The sequence below is a fragment of the Lontra canadensis genome, unplaced genomic scaffold, assembly GCF_010015895.1.
Source record: "Lontra canadensis isolate GAN:19392208 unplaced genomic scaffold, GSC_riverotter_1.0 scaffold60, whole genome shotgun sequence".
NCBI classification, from domain to species: Eukaryota; Metazoa; Chordata; class Mammalia; order Carnivora; family Mustelidae; genus Lontra; species Lontra canadensis.
In genome coordinates this window covers 10,019,389-10,035,158 of record NW_022631054.1, presented here as the reverse complement: position 1 = coordinate 10,035,158, position 15,770 = coordinate 10,019,389, and the positions used below count along the sequence as shown (strand labels likewise).

At 52.7% G+C, this 15,770-nt stretch overlaps 2 protein-coding genes across 7 annotated transcripts in view; both read right to left on the bottom strand.

Annotated features, from left to right (window-relative positions):
- Positions 1–738, bottom strand: part of ST3GAL3 (ST3 beta-galactoside alpha-2,3-sialyltransferase 3) — a 188,120-nt gene extending 187,382 nt beyond the window's left edge. For all 4 annotated transcript variants that reach the window (XM_032877539.1, XM_032877542.1, XM_032877541.1 and 1 more), the window contains exon 1: positions 632–738. The gene's annotated coding sequence lies outside the window, so the exon portion shown is untranslated. The remainder of the gene's footprint in view (positions 1–631) is intronic.
- Positions 739–3,886: 3,148 nt separating this feature from the next.
- Positions 3,887–15,770, bottom strand: part of KDM4A (lysine demethylase 4A) — a 45,368-nt gene continuing 33,484 nt past the window's right edge. For 2 of the 3 annotated variants that reach the window (XM_032877537.1, XM_032877536.1), the window contains exons 14-22: positions 15,033–15,237; positions 14,492–14,568; positions 13,745–13,800; positions 11,981–12,089; positions 11,459–11,644; positions 8,847–9,017; positions 5,196–5,315; positions 4,832–4,924; positions 4,291–4,431 (exon numbers count right to left, since the gene is read on the bottom strand). In XM_032877537.1, the coding sequence (XP_032733428.1) occupies positions 4,291–4,431; positions 4,832–4,924; positions 5,196–5,315; positions 8,847–9,017; positions 11,459–11,644; positions 11,981–12,089; positions 13,745–13,800; positions 14,492–14,568; positions 15,033–15,237 (1,158 nt within the window). Of the gene's footprint in view, positions 4,432–4,831; positions 4,925–5,195; positions 5,316–8,846; positions 9,018–11,458; positions 11,645–11,980; positions 12,090–13,744; positions 13,801–14,491; positions 14,569–15,032; positions 15,238–15,770 lie in introns of all 3 variants that reach the window. The other variant, XM_032877538.1, reaches the window with a different exon arrangement.

Here is a 15,770-nt window from a genome sequence, read left to right as displayed (position 1 = left end):
AATATTCGTGGGACACCATCCTCCCCAAACCTGCTCTCATCACGAAGATATTTCGTCTTGCAAGCAAGATTCCCGAATTAACAATGGGGAGAAGTGCCAGAAGGAAAGGAAGCCAGAAAGGCGTCCTTTGCCTATCAAACTGACCCGGTCCCCCGAATGTCTGGCTGCCAGGAAAGCAGTAAGCAATGACAACCGGTACCCAGTGCGCTGCAGATTCCCGCTCAAGCTTTCCCTGGACTTTTCCTTCTCCTCTTCCCACAGCGGAGGCCCGCTCGCCCGTCCCTCCTCTGCGCCAAGGTGCGCAGCGCTGAGGGGTCTCTCACGCAGGTGACCTCACACAGCGCGGCCCGGGTCCAGCCGTCCTCCCCCGGGGCCTGGCTGTCCGCCCCACCTTCCCGGACGAAATCGCCTGGGGCCCGCAGTCCGGGCCCGAGCCCCCAGTCCAAGCTGGACCTCATTGCTCGGGGGTGGGGGGCGCAGCTAGGCCGTGCCCCCAACGCTCCCTTCCCCAGCGCAAGCGGGCGGACTCCGCGCCCGCCGGGACCAGGGGCGGCGGGGGAGGGGAGGGGTGGCGCGGCCACCGTTACTGCGGTGGCTGCTGCGCCCCGACGCGCGCGCGACTGGCCCTTACCGCAGCGGAGAGGGAGGCAGCGGGGAGGCGGCGCCCGGCCCGACGCGGGCGGGAAGGCGAAGGCCAGGGCGCAGGCGGCCGCAACAGCCGCGGGGGACCCCGGCGGGCGCCCACGACGCGGTGGGCTGCATGGGCGCCGCCATAGTGGGGACGCAACGGCGGGCGGAGCGCGCGGCCGCGACCCGGAGACGACGCGACCACCAATCCCGCTCTCCGCCTCAGCGCCCTCGCCGGGGGTCGGGCATCCGCGGCCAATCGGGCCGCGGGAGCCGGGCGGGGCGCCGGGCTGACCAATGCAGAGCTGCGCTGCGGCAGCGGGCGAGCGCAAGCTCGCGGAGACCCAATAGGCACCGGCACCCCCAGTTTCCCGACCCGCCCCCCCCTCCGCGGGGACCCGGGCTGCGGGAGGTGCCGAGCAGCGTCCGGCCGAGGCGGCCCGGCCTGCAGGTCAGCGGGGACACCTCGCCTCAGTTTCCCGGAGCACATCCGCCGCCTGAAGCAATTCTCCTCCCCCGGCTTCATGGCCGGGAGAACATCTGATGCCTGCGGGCGTGACCCAGCTCCTCCGGAGCCTGTTTTCCTCGCAGGCGCGCGAAGGGCCGGCGGCCGCCCGGGCGCAGATGCAGGCTGGCCACCGTCATTCCACAAGGGCCGCAGCTGCCGCCGGGTGCTCGGCTGAGCGCCGCTGGTGGGCTCCCTGACGCCCAAGGTTTGGCAGCCTCTACCGGCTGGGCGACCCTGCCCTATCCTGTGGCGTATAAGGAAACAGGGTTCCCTCCTGTATTGCCCATTTCAGTGTGGCAGAAAATGCTTAGTGCGCGCACAGGACCACTCGCCCTGCAGCTCCCGAGGTCCCAGCTCTCTCCCACCCTACAGTCATTCACGCCCCTGAACACCAGCATATCCACCTGGAGCACCATTTGAAACGTTTACCACCACTGATGGGATGGACAGAAGGGAGAAGGTACTGTCAGGACGCGATCCTTGGTTGCCAACCCAGAGATGCCACTTTAGGAAAGGAGGGCAGTTTGCCCTGACAAAAAGGCTTCCCTGGAATCCATCAGAGGATGGATTCCAGCCTGGGCCTGACTGCACTGGCAGGCAATGAGGAAGAGGCCTGTTCTGTAGGATTTGAGCAAGTTTCATCCCCTCTTTAAACTTCGGTTTCCCAGGAGTTATTACTTAAGCCAAAATCCAAAGTGCATAATGTCTAGAAAGGTCAGCTGCTAAGAGCTTTGCTGGGGTTAGACCAGGCACCTCAGCCCTGCAGGTCCTTCAGCAGGAATGGGGATGGAGATGGTGGGGTCCGTGAGAGGTAGGAGGGTCTGGGACCCTGCCAAGTCTAGAGAAGTGTGTTCCTTCCCTTCAAAGATATGTGCTCCCACATTAAGACCAGTCCCACCTCATCTCCCAAATGAATTGTTGGATGCTGGAGAAAAATTCAGCTTCCCTTTCTTGGCCCCAGGAGGGAATTGGCATAGAAAACTATCTTTGAAACCTGCAGCTCCTCCCTTCGCCCCCACAATCAGACACCATGTAGCGACCACCTCCCAAAACCGGAATATAAAGCAGCCTTGAGAATTGCTGAGCTGACCCAAGCCTGTAGCCCCTAGACATGCCATGAAACAAGTGCCTGGTCATCCAAGGGCCAGCTGGAACAGCTCTGCTGTGCCCCTGAGTCTGGCTCATAGTCACTGGCGCCTCCTTGCCCTGCTCCTGCTCCATCCTCAACCACCTATACCCCAGGATCCTCCAGGGAAGTTTCTCACCAACTACAGGCAGCTCAAAGTAGCTTCAAGACCCCACTGGATCCCACTGGGGGCCAAGTCCCTTAAAGCGCTGTTAGGCTGGTTCCACAGTTTGCATGGAACACATGATATTAAGTTGGACCAGCTCGGTGAAGATAATCAAGTGTAGAAGTGAGAGACCAAACCCTGTTTGACTGTGAAAGTGGTCTGGTCCTCTATTCCCTCCTTCCCACCCCTAAGGCAAAGGAAACAAAACAAGGTGCTCAGAGCCACAAGTGCCTCTGCCTCCCATGTGTCTGTCATATGATCTAGCACACAGCCACAGTCTAGCACACAGCCACGGGACCAGACCTTGACAAAGAACCCATCGCTTTTAGGACAGCTTCCTGGGTCCTGCTTGAGTCTTCTTAAAACACCTGGCCCTGGGGGCACCTGGGTGGCTCAGTCGTTGAATGCCTGCCTTGGGTTCAGGTCATGATCCCAGGGTCCTGGGATTGAGCTCCACGTTGGGTTCCCTGCTCAGTGGGGAGTTTGCCTCTCCCTCGCCCACTCCCACTGCATGTATTCCCTCTCGCGCTGCCTTTCTGTCAAATAAATAGATATTAAGAAAAAAAAAAAAACTTTTTAAAATACCTGGCGCTGCTCCAGAATTTATGACTAGATACACCCCCAGCCTGACCCTGGGCCACTCAGGCTCCTTGGGGCAGACACAACCAATCCTCTGCTCAACACATTTTATTGCTAAGGACAAGGTGATGCACCAGTTTTCAAAATAATTTGGTTTATAGCGTTCATACGTAACAAAAAACAGGGAAGTATTATAAATCTGATTCTTGTATACACAGGGTATAGGTGTGAAGCCCTCCAATCCTGGGCCCAGGCAAACAAATTCATGAGGAGCAAAAACCTGTTTAACCCCTTCAGTGTTGCCCTCCATTCCCACCCCCACCCACAAATCAGCTCCCTCCCACCCCCAGACCAGGGACATGTCTAAACCTGCCCCTGGTCTCCAATGGCCCCAATTCATCTTAACCCTCCCAGCCCCTGCATGATTGCAATTTTCTGTTGACAGAATCACCCACCAGGCTCTGCCTGCTTCCATTGTTAAGAACCCCCTTCAGGGTGTTCCCCAGCCATACCCTCTAATACTGTGCCACAGAGGCTCTGTGCCTAGCATGAACAGGCACACACCCATGTTACCCCCAGTCTTCTCCTCCAAGACAGGACGACAAGGAGGCATTAACCCTGTGACATCTCGATACTGCAGCTTTGCCAGCACTCCCTTGAGGCAGTTCCAGGGACAGACAGATGCCACACTCCATCTCCAGCCAACCCCCAGGAGCCTTTACTCAGCTCAGCTGAGGGCAGAATTTCACATTTTGTTGCCCTGGACAGGCAAAGAAGAAAGTAAAGGCCAGGGGCTGGCAGAAGCTGGTCCAACCACACACACACACACACACACACACACACACACGTGCGCGCACGCGCGCGCGCGCGCACACACACACACACACACACACATAAATACAAAAGGGGGAGGGAGTAAACACCAGCACCTCAGCCTCATTGGTGCAGGTGACTGTTAGGAAGCTAAGTCCTAGGCAACCAGCCCGGCCAGCGCAGCCAACCCCACTGTAGACCAGGGCCAGTGCAGCCCCGCGTTTCAGTGCTCAGCCCTTCAGCGGGGAGATAGGCGGCGGCTGCCACACATCCAAGAAAGGCTGTCCTTTCACTACAGCGGAATGCGACGGGGAACGGGGGCGTGAGAGGATGATGGGGTCGGTTATTCCATTCCTTTTCGTTTTACAACTTCACTTGCAGAGACTTCAGAGTTCCAAGCGTCTGCTGCGCTGTGGAGCCCCAGAGTGCTGTCGCCTTGATGGCTGGGCACCTGCTGGCCCCCAGAAGCACCTACTCCATGATGGCTCGGTATAGTGCAGGCTCGATGTAATCCTCCCGGTATCTTGAGTTGATCACTCGTTGCCGTTTCTTTTCCTGCTTAACCTCCTTCTCCGTGAAAATCTCATTGAAGCGCATGTCGGAGGCTACAGACTACAGAAGAATAAGCAAGCCAAATGAGCACTCTGGAGCCAACCACCCGGAGGAAAGAACAAAAGGACACACCCTTGCTTTGTTCGCTCCCTCCCAGACGGGAGCCAAGGGCACACAGAAAGCACACTCACCAGTCAACGGCATACAGAAAACACACTCAGCAGTCAAGGACACATAGAAAACACGCTCACCAGTCAAGGGCACATAGAAAACAGGCTCACCAGTCAAGGGTACACAGAAAGTACATTCACCAATCAAGGGCACACAGAAGGCATGCTCACCAGTCAAGGGCACACAGAAAACATGCTCACCAGTCAAGGGCACACAGAAAGCACACTCACCAGTCAAGGGCACACAGAAACATGCTCGCCAGTCAAGGGCACACAGCAGGCACACTCACCAGTCTGGATTTGACCCTCTTGGGAAGCTCTTCATCCAGCGTGTACACGTCATCTCTCTTAACCACAAGCTGTGAGCCATCCTCAAACTCCACCTACCGAGTAAACAAAGACCTCTGGCTGTGATATCCCTGACTCCCTGGTCCGCTGTGCACAGTGGCAATTTCCTGCCATCACAGGAAGGATCCAGAACACTGAAAAAAGGACTACCAAAATGAAGCCGCTTCTGGCAGACAGGACACAGGGCAGACGCACGCTCTGAAAAGGTTACTAACTGGTGAGCTCTCCCTAGAGCTCTCCTCAGAGGAAACACTGAATCAATCAAGTATTTCCCCAGCCCGCCTCCCCAAAAAAACCTTTGGCTACCTGGTACATCTGGATGGGGTGGGAGGCCACAAATTTGGCTCCGTAGACTTGGCCATCTGTCCATCTCACTTGGACCACTTCTCCTTCAGCAGGAGGACCCAACTGGAGACAGTCCTGACTCTGAGGGAACAGTAAGTGAGAAGAGTGAAAGGAAGATCGCTCATCACCATCTACTTAGGGAAGAAGGAACCAGGACAAATTCCTGCTCAGATGTCTGCCCAAGTAAGGTAGCTCTTGTTGGGCGGAAAGATACAAGTTAAAGAACTGCCCGCTGAGTCCAAGTCAGCCTTGTATCTCTACTCCTGACGCTCTGAGGTGACAGGAAAGGGCAGCCAGAATAAGCTTCCAGTAAACTTAATAAACACAGTGCCAAGATCAAGAATCCTTCTCACATTCCTTTAACTGTCCTGCTAAAGATCGGAGGACAGAGCTCTGCCCTGAAGAAATACTAGAATGAGGATTTCAGAGTATAAAAAATGTTATTAGCCTCTTTCTCTGAGTTGACCTTTGCAGCTATGGTGTAAAAGCTCTAACAGGTAAAACTGCTTGTTTCTCAGCACAAGGCAGCGGCTGCGAGCATTAGCAGTTGTTACCGTATTCCTCACCGCTGTGCGCTCATAATTTAGGGGGGAGGAAAAAAAAAAAAGGAAAAATACCTGGTTTCACCTAAAAATGTCTCTTGATGAAGCAGAAAAACTTGCTTTGTCAAACCTTAGTCCTTGAGTACATGTGAGCACTCAAAGGCGGACACTTTGGCCACCTGCTGAAGAACAATGGTTATCTTGAGGAAAAGCGCCGTGTAACCGACCTGTGAGCTGCTTTTTTCATGGAGCACTGGCTCTATCTGAAAAACTGGCTGAAAAACTACGGTTATTCAGACTTGAGTACTGGCAGACATCCTCTTGGAAATGAATGAAATAAGCCTGTCACTTCAAGGAAAAGAAGTCATAGTACTGCCAATAATAAAACTTAAGCTTTTAGAAAAATTAGAACTCCAGGGAAGTTGTATCACCACACTAAGCTTGAAGCTTTGCCAAATTTAAAGATATTTCTGAGGGGCACCAGGTGAAGCATGTGACTCTTGATCTCGGAGTCGTGGATTCAAGCCCCATGTTGGGTATGGAGATTACTTAAAAAAAAAAAAAAATCATTTAAATAAATAAATTTATTTCTGAGCAGTTATACTAATAAATGTGGTGTGTTGTGTTTTTTTTTTTTTTTAAAGATTTTATTTATTTGACAGAGATCACAAGTAGACAGAGAGGCCGGCAGAGAGAGAGGGGGAAGCAGGCTCCCTGCCGAGCAGAGAGCCCGATGCTGGGCTCGATCCCAGAACCTTGGGATCATGACCTGAGCTGAAGGCAGAGGCTTTAACCCACTGAGCCACCCAGGCGCCCCATAAATGTGGTTTTTGATACTGTATAATAAAAATTTAACATTTAGGGGCACCTGGGTGGCTCAGTGTGTTAAAACCTCTGCCTTCGGCTCAAGTCGTGATCCCAGGGTCCTGGGATCGAGCCCCACATCAGACTCTCTGCTCAGCGAGGAGCCTGTTGCCGCCTCTCTCTCTCTCTGCCTGCCTCTCTGCCTACTTGTGATCTCTGTCAAATACATAAATAAAATCTTAAAAAAAAAATTAACATTTGGAAGATCTTCATAGTCTAATGCATGAGTACTTTCTAAATACACAATGTATGATGTTACGAAATTAGGCGTAAGTAAAGATTCATTCTCAGTGCAACATAAGCCAGTGGATTTTAATATAAGTTCACTGACCTTTCAGATTCCACCCTGCAACTAACTTTTAAGAAGCCACTCCTCATTGACTTTTGGCGTAGACCCAAAGAATAATCACAATGGTATGAAAGGCTATTAAAACACTCCTCCCCCTTCCATTTACTACACAACTGTGTGAGGCTGAATTTTCTTCATATACTTTTAACCAAAACAATACATCACAATGGAATGAATGAAGATACAACATTAAAGAGATTTGCAGAATCTGGTGTGCCTGGCTGGCTCAGCCAGTAGAGCACGAGACTCGATCTCAAGGTCATGACTTTGAGCCCCATGTTGGGTGTAAAAATTACTTATAAATAAATAAAAATCTTAAAAGAATAAGGAGATTTGCAGAATTGTAGAAAAATGGAATTCCTCCCTCTAATATTGCTTTAAAATGGTTACTTTTCAATTAAAAAACCCAGATTGTTTTAAGATTTTATTTAAAAAAGATTTTATTTATTTATTTGACAGAGAAAGAGATAGCATAAGCAGAGGAAGCAGCAGAGGCAGAGGGAGAAGCAGGCTCCCCACTGAGCAGGAAGCCCAATGTGGGGCTTGATCCCAGCACCCTGGGATCATGACCTGAGCCGAAGGCAGGTACTTAACCAACTGAGCCACCCAGACACCCCATTTAAAAAATAAAAAAAAAAAATTAAAAAAAGATTCTTTTAAATCAGTTATCTCCATTTTAATTTCCAATAAACACCGATAGACGTTACCCCCCCGCCAAAAAAAAAATGTGGGGTCCTCAGTAACTTTTAGAAACAGAGTCCTGAGATCACAGATTTGTAAATTAGAGATACCCCCACCGGCTTCTCAGAACTGGTATGAAAAGTGAGATAGACACCTGCCATGAAGCATTTAGTATAGCGCCTGGTAGACTAGAAAAGCTTGGTAAGTTACACCTATTCTACTGCCACAGATACTATTAACATCATCTTTACTGTGACTCAAGTCTACCTTGTAACTAATGAATGTGGTTTTAGCAACTAGGTTGCTAATGCAGTATAAAAGTGGGAAATACCAGATTTGTTAAAGGCAGAAGTAGCTTCATCCCTCTACCTTGGTGCTCAGTCTAACATACGAAAAGGCAGAATGAGGATAAGGGAAACTTGAACTAAGTCCTCAATACTGAGCCAGGAAACCTAGAAGTGTGGGTGTCGGGTGTCAATAACTTAAGCAGGCCAGGGATAGCTCCTAAGTAGTTCCTACTTGGCCCGGAAGCCGTCACCTGTAAAGAACCAAAGCCTAGGTGGCTCAGTGAGTTAGGCCTCCTGCCTTCGGCTCAGGTCATGATCTCAGGGTCCTGAGATCGAGCCCCACATCGGAATCTCTGCTCCGCAGGGAGCCTGCTTCCCCCTCTCTCTGCCTGCCTCTCTGCCTACTTGTGATTTCTCTGTCAAATAAATAAAATCTTTTAAAAAATAAAAAATAAAAAAAAAGAACCAAACCAAATTCTATGTCTACTAATAAGGCACAGACAGGAAAGAGAGTTGGCTACTTCTCCAAAATCACACAGCTACTGATAAGCAAACAAGCTGGTATTGGCCCCCTGGTCAGATTCCACTGCCTGTGCTCTTGTATTGCCTTACAGCCCCTTGCAAGGATGGCTTAGACATAAGAAGCACGTTGCAAAGTACAGCAGAAAACAAAGATTCCTGTGAGCTTCTAGACGGAGCAGGGTAGCCCAGCAGCACACAATTTTCTTGGTGAGGAAAGACCAACACAAATGCTCCTTTCTGTTCAGGGAAAGACTAATGGAACTTCAGGCCCGGCTAGAAATGGCAGGCAGGCACACAGTCAGTCTGCCAGCCAGACCTAGAAACACCCCCATCCCAGACCACCCAAGCAGCTCCTCGCAGACATTACCACTATGTCCTCAGGATAGAGATTGTCGCTGAAGGAACCATCATCAAAGTTGACTTCATAGAAGGTCTCGGTGGTGAGCCTGACCACCTCACATTGGTAGAAGCGCCCATTCTTGTGCTTGCTAATGACCTTCTGGCCGGCGGTGATGCTCTGCAAGGCCCCCTTGGCACGCTGGGAAAAACAGAGGCGGAGGTTACTCCCACATCCAGTTGACAGGACTGGAAAATGGGGACCAAGATCAGTTGGTTTTTCTTTCCCAGGGAGAGACGAGCACGGAAATGAAAATGTAAAAAGGACTAAGGGTGGCAGGTGGACCTGGACTTTTCAGATACCCACACCTCTACAGGGATGCTACAAAACACTAGCATCCCGTTCTCCTCCATAAATGCAGCACGTCCTAAATTCCCAGTCCATACTGTCTTACACGGCCCGCCTAGTTCCCTTACCCCAGACTGTCTCCCAGAAGAGACCTTTGTCACTTCCCTACTGCTGCCCGACACGGACCTATTCCCGCACCCACTCCTGCACACAGCTCAGACACAACAGGGTGGATACTCCTCAGGAGACCCAAGCCCAGGGCCCCAGACACTGCTGCACACTCATCTCAGCACGAGCTCTACCCTCAGGGCTACAGCACAACGGTCAAGGTCCCCCAGAGGTCCTCAGCTGCTTGTGACCAGGGACTTTAAGGGCCCTGCCGGCTCTTATTCTGAACTTGCCCTTGATGCAAATGGGATCCCAGAGCATCTGGTGGCATCCTCTCCAACCACTCTCCCCCAAGTTCCCCAAGCACTGTGCTCTGTCACACTGGCGGTCTTGCTGACCCTCAGCGTGTGTGCTGAACAGGCCCACAGCTCAATCTTAGCCCTGCGGGGCCCCTCTACCGGAAATGCTGTTCCCCAGTCAGCTGCACACAGGCCCCCTCACATCCCAGTGTCAACCTATGGACACTGTGGCTTACTACGCCTCTTCTACTCCCCTTATCCTGCTATGTCTTCATCTACCACACTCCTCCCCATCAGATACACTGTATGTTTACATGTCTCTCCCAGTCTTTCGACTACATGTAGCAGGACAGGCTCGGTTTTGCCTGGTTCACTGGAACACTCCCAGCACCTACATGGGAACCTGACACTTAAGAGGCGCTCAGTCGGTATTTGAAGGGTGAAAGAGTGAAAGAAATACTCAACGGTCCCCCCTTTTCTCACAGCACCAGGAGTCTACGGCTGCCAATTTAAGGATACGGAGAGCCGATGGCAATCCCCAAGTCACTGTCCTGCCTCCATAACCAAACTCCTGCCCCCTGAGCCATGAAGGCTCAGCACCACCTCACCCACGGCCCCTCTAGTCTCTCCCTCACAAAGAATAGCTTCCCTCTTGCTGAGCTCCTCACCCACCTGAACATCTCTTGTGCTCAGTGAAAGATCTTTATGAAAAAGAAGAATCCAGTCACCCAATAAGGCCTCTGCCATGATGCTACATGGTAGTGATGGGTTTGCTCCTCCAGACCAGTATCTCGTGTCCTGCACTACCGTGTTCACTGTACTGCTGACAGGCTTTATCGCGGCCTCTCTTATTCGACTTTAACTCCCCCAACTACAGTCCGGCTCCTGACCTCAAGACCCCATGGCGACTCTGCAGCGTGGGGCACCGATGAACATGACACCAGAGCTGCCCGCCCCAGAGCACATGGCCCCCCTTTGAATCCACTACCAGAGTAATTGTTAAGAAATATGGCTCAAAATCATAATTTTTGAGAAGTTCTCATCTAGCAGAAGAGGACTCAAACTCCCAAGAAGGGCAGTCCAGGGCCTCAACCGCCAGCCCAGCCACATTCCCAGAACCAGTCTTACGTGTCTGTTCTCCTGAGACGTGTTCGCTCTGCTTCTGAAGCCCCGAAAGCCCTCCCTCTCACAATTCCTACTTCCTTTTTTTTTTTTTTTAAGATTTTAGTTATTTATTTAACAGAGATCACAAGTAGGCAGAGAGGCAGGCAGAGAGCGGGAAGCAGACTCCCTGCTGAGCAGAGAGCCAGATGCAGGGCTCGATCCCAGGACCCTGGGATCATGACCTGAGCCGAAGGCAGAGGCTTAACCCACTGAGCCACCTAGATGCCCCAATTCCTACCTCCTGCTTAAGTCCCACTTCAACTGCCACCTTCTACCCAAACCCTCTCATAACTTGTCTAGCTGGGATGACAGGTAATTTTTCTCCAAGTTTCACTATTTAGAGAAGCACAAAAATGTCTACCGTATGCTCATTAATGGCCAAGTCCTCCGACGTCTCTCCACCAGTTCACACTATCTGCCAAGCCCCCGCTGTGTCCTGGACATGGTGTTAGGGAACAGGGGTGCTCCCATTAAGAAGCTAGGGCCCCTCGAGGAGGAGTGGCAAACAAGTACACAGTAATCACAAGGACTCAACCACAAGCAGTCTGGTGCCAGGCAGGGAGCAGAGATGGACCGGGGCTGCCTCTTTGTCCCTTCCTCACCGGCACTCTCCACAAGGCAGAACGCCAGAGAGCATACTTGCTGACACAATTAATGGACAGCCTGCAGAGAAAATTATCCTAGAGACGGGTAAGAGGATTGCAGACCAGCATCCTCCCTCACCTCCAGACTGGGGATCTTGTGCCGAAAGCAGGTAATGAAGACGACAAAAGGCCAGTCATCGGGCTGCATCACCACCCCCGCAGCCTGGGCGCAGCTCACGTGGAAGGCGGTCGGGCAGCGGCCGTGAGAACACTGCACGCAGCAGCCGGCGGTCCTTTTCCTCCGCTTCTTGCAGAAGACACATTTCTACAACATGAGGGAGGCAAGCCAGGGACTCCAGGAGCTACCAGCACCGTCTCCTCTGCCGTTCCCCAGCCCAGATGCACAGAGCCCAATGAGCAACCTTCCTCCCAAAACAAGAGGGCACACACACCTCTTCCAATCTCCTATCTGAACAAGTGTGTTCTCATGAAATAGTTTTAACCATACGGTGACTCAGAGACTCTGACCAAAACCAAGGGTAAAAGAGGAACACTGGGTCACGCGGAGGAAAGGATGCCCTCAGAACTGTTATGCTCTCCACCCAGAGACATGTAAATGGGGCAATGACGGACAGAGTCCCCAAACTCATCTCTTCCTTACCAGTTTGAAGCGGGGCAGGGGAATTTTGCTCACATCCACTGGACTTCTTTCGGCAATGTTGACAAACCTTGCTTCCAAAATTGCCACAGCACAAGACACGTGGACCCACCTGCCAAAAGGCAAAGGCTACCTCAGTCACCTCTGGCTCCAAGGCCCTGCGGCCTCCTCATCAAATCTATCAAGAGTCAAGATCGGGTGGGCCTGCCCACAGTGCTCCATCCCCGACCTAACATGGCCTCTTACTTCCACCTGCAAGGTCCCCAGGCCCAGCAAGGTAAGAACCAGGAGTGTCTCCACACTGAGTACGGGGATGGGTCCCCAGCAAACCGCCCTGGGTTAGCCCAGGGTTGTGCTTCTCACACCACAAATCCATTCCCAGTCTGCTACAAAATGGGCACAACCATAGCTAATTGAGTGGGGCAGGTTTCGGGGAGTGAAAACCAATCTGAGAGCTCTATAAAAGACCTCTTTTACCACAGAAGCAGGGTGGTAATGTCTCAAAATGTTTTCCCATGCGCCCTGACTGCCAGTAGCCATAGATCTCCCCTCTAGGCCTTTACCCAAACTCTTCCCCGGGGCTGAGATAACCTCTCCCTCTGCTCCCTTCACCCACAGCACCCTCACTCATTCAGGTCTCGCCCAGGCCTTACTCTGAGGGGTCTGTTCAATGAACACCCTGGAGAGTTACTGTTCTCGACATTCTGAGAAACTGATGTGCACCATGATGAGAGCCCCTGAAGCCAGGCCCGGTGGAAACCTACCACACATAGTGGGGCTTCTGTGCAAGGGAGCCAGAGCAGACTGATTGGGCGCAGCCCCACAAGGGCAGAGTCAGGAATATACGGGGAAGGCGGGGGGCTCAAGCAGAGCCACTTCCACTCCAAGTAAGGAAGAGCCCGCACCAGTGCTCTCTCACAACTATGAGGAACACGGTGGCCTTAAGAAATGGCAGCAAGTGTCTTTAAAGGCGTGGAAGCGGCACGGAGAAGAGCCACCTACCTGGAACGGCACGAAGGGTGGGGGAGGCTCTTGCACTGCAGAAGGGCTCCAGTCCCCACGGGACAGGAGCTGGAAGGAGGATACTCCCGACCGGCTGCCCGCTAACTTGTGGGCACCATACCCTACCCGAGTAGCCAGCTTTTGCAGAGCAAGCCCCTCATCCATCTCACGCTCCTACCTCCGAACGCACAAGCGGAGACCAGGCACAAAGGGTCAGCTCGGTGAAAAGCTGCTGCCTGCCAGCAACAACGCCCAGACTTCTGTGGATCGCACTCCACAGGAGGTGGGCAAGTCTGAGCTCTTCTCCACATCCCGCTCTGCTCCCAAAGGACACGCACCCTCCTTCCAAGAGTAGGTCTAAGCCAGGGTGTGTGCCCGTGGACAAGTGCTCACAAGACCCTGGCTACAGCCGCCTCTACACCAGCCCCAGCTACAATAAAGTAACTGTCCTCACTTCCGGCCCCTGGAGCCTCTATATCACCTATGCGGGCTCTCCAAACCTCTGAGTCTGTCTTAGCTCCTTGCAAAGGAAGACATCACTTATATCTCCTCCTCGGAGGAGAAGCTAGATCGGAAAGGTCTAAGGCTGCTTGGCTCCCCTGGGCATCCCGTTTTTAAAATCAGTCTTGGCGATGCTATTCCAGCTCCAATGATGTGCTTCCCAAGCCCTCCATCAGTCACTGTGACGAACAGCCACTGCCCTCCCAGGGCCTCTCTGCATGCTGCTCCGGAACAGAGTATCAGAGCCGCCACTCGGAAACTCACCTGTCATCATTGGCTCTCTGTAGGGCTCCCCCTCGTAATGAGCACAAACAGCAATCCTGCCAAGAAGGGAGGGGAAGGAAGGGGGGTTACCACCAAGTCATTCACATCCAATCTGCTCTCTCCTTGGCCTCCTTTGGGTAACTGCAGCCTCCACATAAGAAAGCGGCTTACGGGAATGTGGGGCCTCGCCTACACAGTCCATGTAAGCAGGACTCCCCTACAGGAAGACAGGGAGACCACCCAGGGCTAAAGTACACCAAGTATTCGCTTGACTCAACATAATCCTCTTCACTGTTCCTGCTAATAATAACTGGAAGCAGTCACCAAGAACACTCTGCTCAAACTGCAGGCACGACAGGGCTCTGCCTGCCTCCTACATAGGTACTGCTAAGTTCCGGGTCAGGGGCTGATGACGAGAAAGCTACCAAAAGAACCATGAGCCCCTTCTGATGACCCAACCCAATAGCGAGATTCTCTGAAGGGGCTTACAGCTGGTCCTCAGGAGGACCTCTACAGGGTCCGGACACAATGTAGTTGACACAGCTTCCGGACCCCATTCATGGCTCACCACAGCCGGGCGGCAGCCACGCTGTCCTGGGGATTTATTCTGACAATCTGCCCTCTTTGTCATCACTGTGTACCAGGCACACTGTGCAGACTGCCGGAGACAGGAAGTCCACATGAAAAAGCCCAGCCCTGAGCAAAGCCAAGTGTCCCAGGGAAGACGGAACAGTGTGGACCACTCACCTCCTCCAGGGCATTAGCTGAACACCGAGAACACATCCAGTCTTCAGAAGCCTTTGCAGGGGGTACCCCGTAACAACCTAACAAGGACACCAAGATGAGCAAATTAAACCCAGAGGCCAGGGTGAGAATGTACACCTGCAACTCCTTTCCATACACTACCAGTGTGAAAGCTGCAACCAAATCTTACAGAAAAACCCCTGAATTCTAGAGTCAGGGACCTAAGGGCTCACCCATACAGCTCCGTGGCCCAAAGTCTCGAGAAGGCAGAGACTGTACATTGCCTGGTTTAAACATGTAAGGAGCAGCACAGACTAATCACCTCCTGGTATCTGAGGCCCAGTGAACAGCACAAAGTAGACCCCAAAGTCAGTGCAATTCCAAGTCCATCAGCAGCAAACTCCCCAACAACACAAGAGCAATCTGCAGTTGAGGGCCTGGGGAGGCCAATGGCAGGTTGGAGGGAGGCCAAAATGGGGTGAGACCAGCACTGAGCAAGCCCAGGCGCCTGAGTCAGGTCGCAGGCGACAGGCGAGGCACTCACTGGCGTGGACGCGGACACTGCACTTCTTGCAGGAAACGAGAAGGCTGGTGCCGTCCTCCTCAAGGTAAGGGGTAGAAAGGTTGATGTCCGTGCTGCAGCCAGTGGAGGTGAAACACATTTCTGGAATCAATGGCTTGGTCCTCTGCTTCTGGACAGCTAGAGCTGAAGTGTTTCCACAGCTCTGACTAAGGCCTCCAAATTCGACCTAAGGAGAGAGAGCAAGTGCATCCCTCAGCGAACACGCGCCTGTGTTCCCAGCTTTCTACCTGCTCTGTCAGCAGAAAGCTGCCTCTCTTACTGGCAGAACTCTGGCTACGGCTCCCGGGTGCACAGCCATTATCCCAGGGCTGCTAATTGAAGTTACCTCTAATGACTCAAATTCAATTTCTCACAGCAGCATCAAACAGAGGCCCCTGGGAACAACTGAGAAAAGGGAGTGAGGTAAGAGGCAACTGGGATTTCCATCTTCCCAAACCAAGTGGTAATAAAATGCGCTGAGATGTTAGCAAGGTCGCTCTTGCGGGCTCCCCGATGTGCGGCACCGCATGGCTGGCCCCACCCAGGGACAAGACGTGGAGCAGACACTCCTCGTGGACTAGAACAGATGTTCCCCCAGGGCCCACAGCAGCGAGTCACCTGAGCTGCAGCACTGCCACGCGGCTGGACCCCCACCTGGGACTTCCGGATCGGGGTCCCTTCGTAAAGAATGCTACGCCCACGTACTTCCCTTGGCAAACA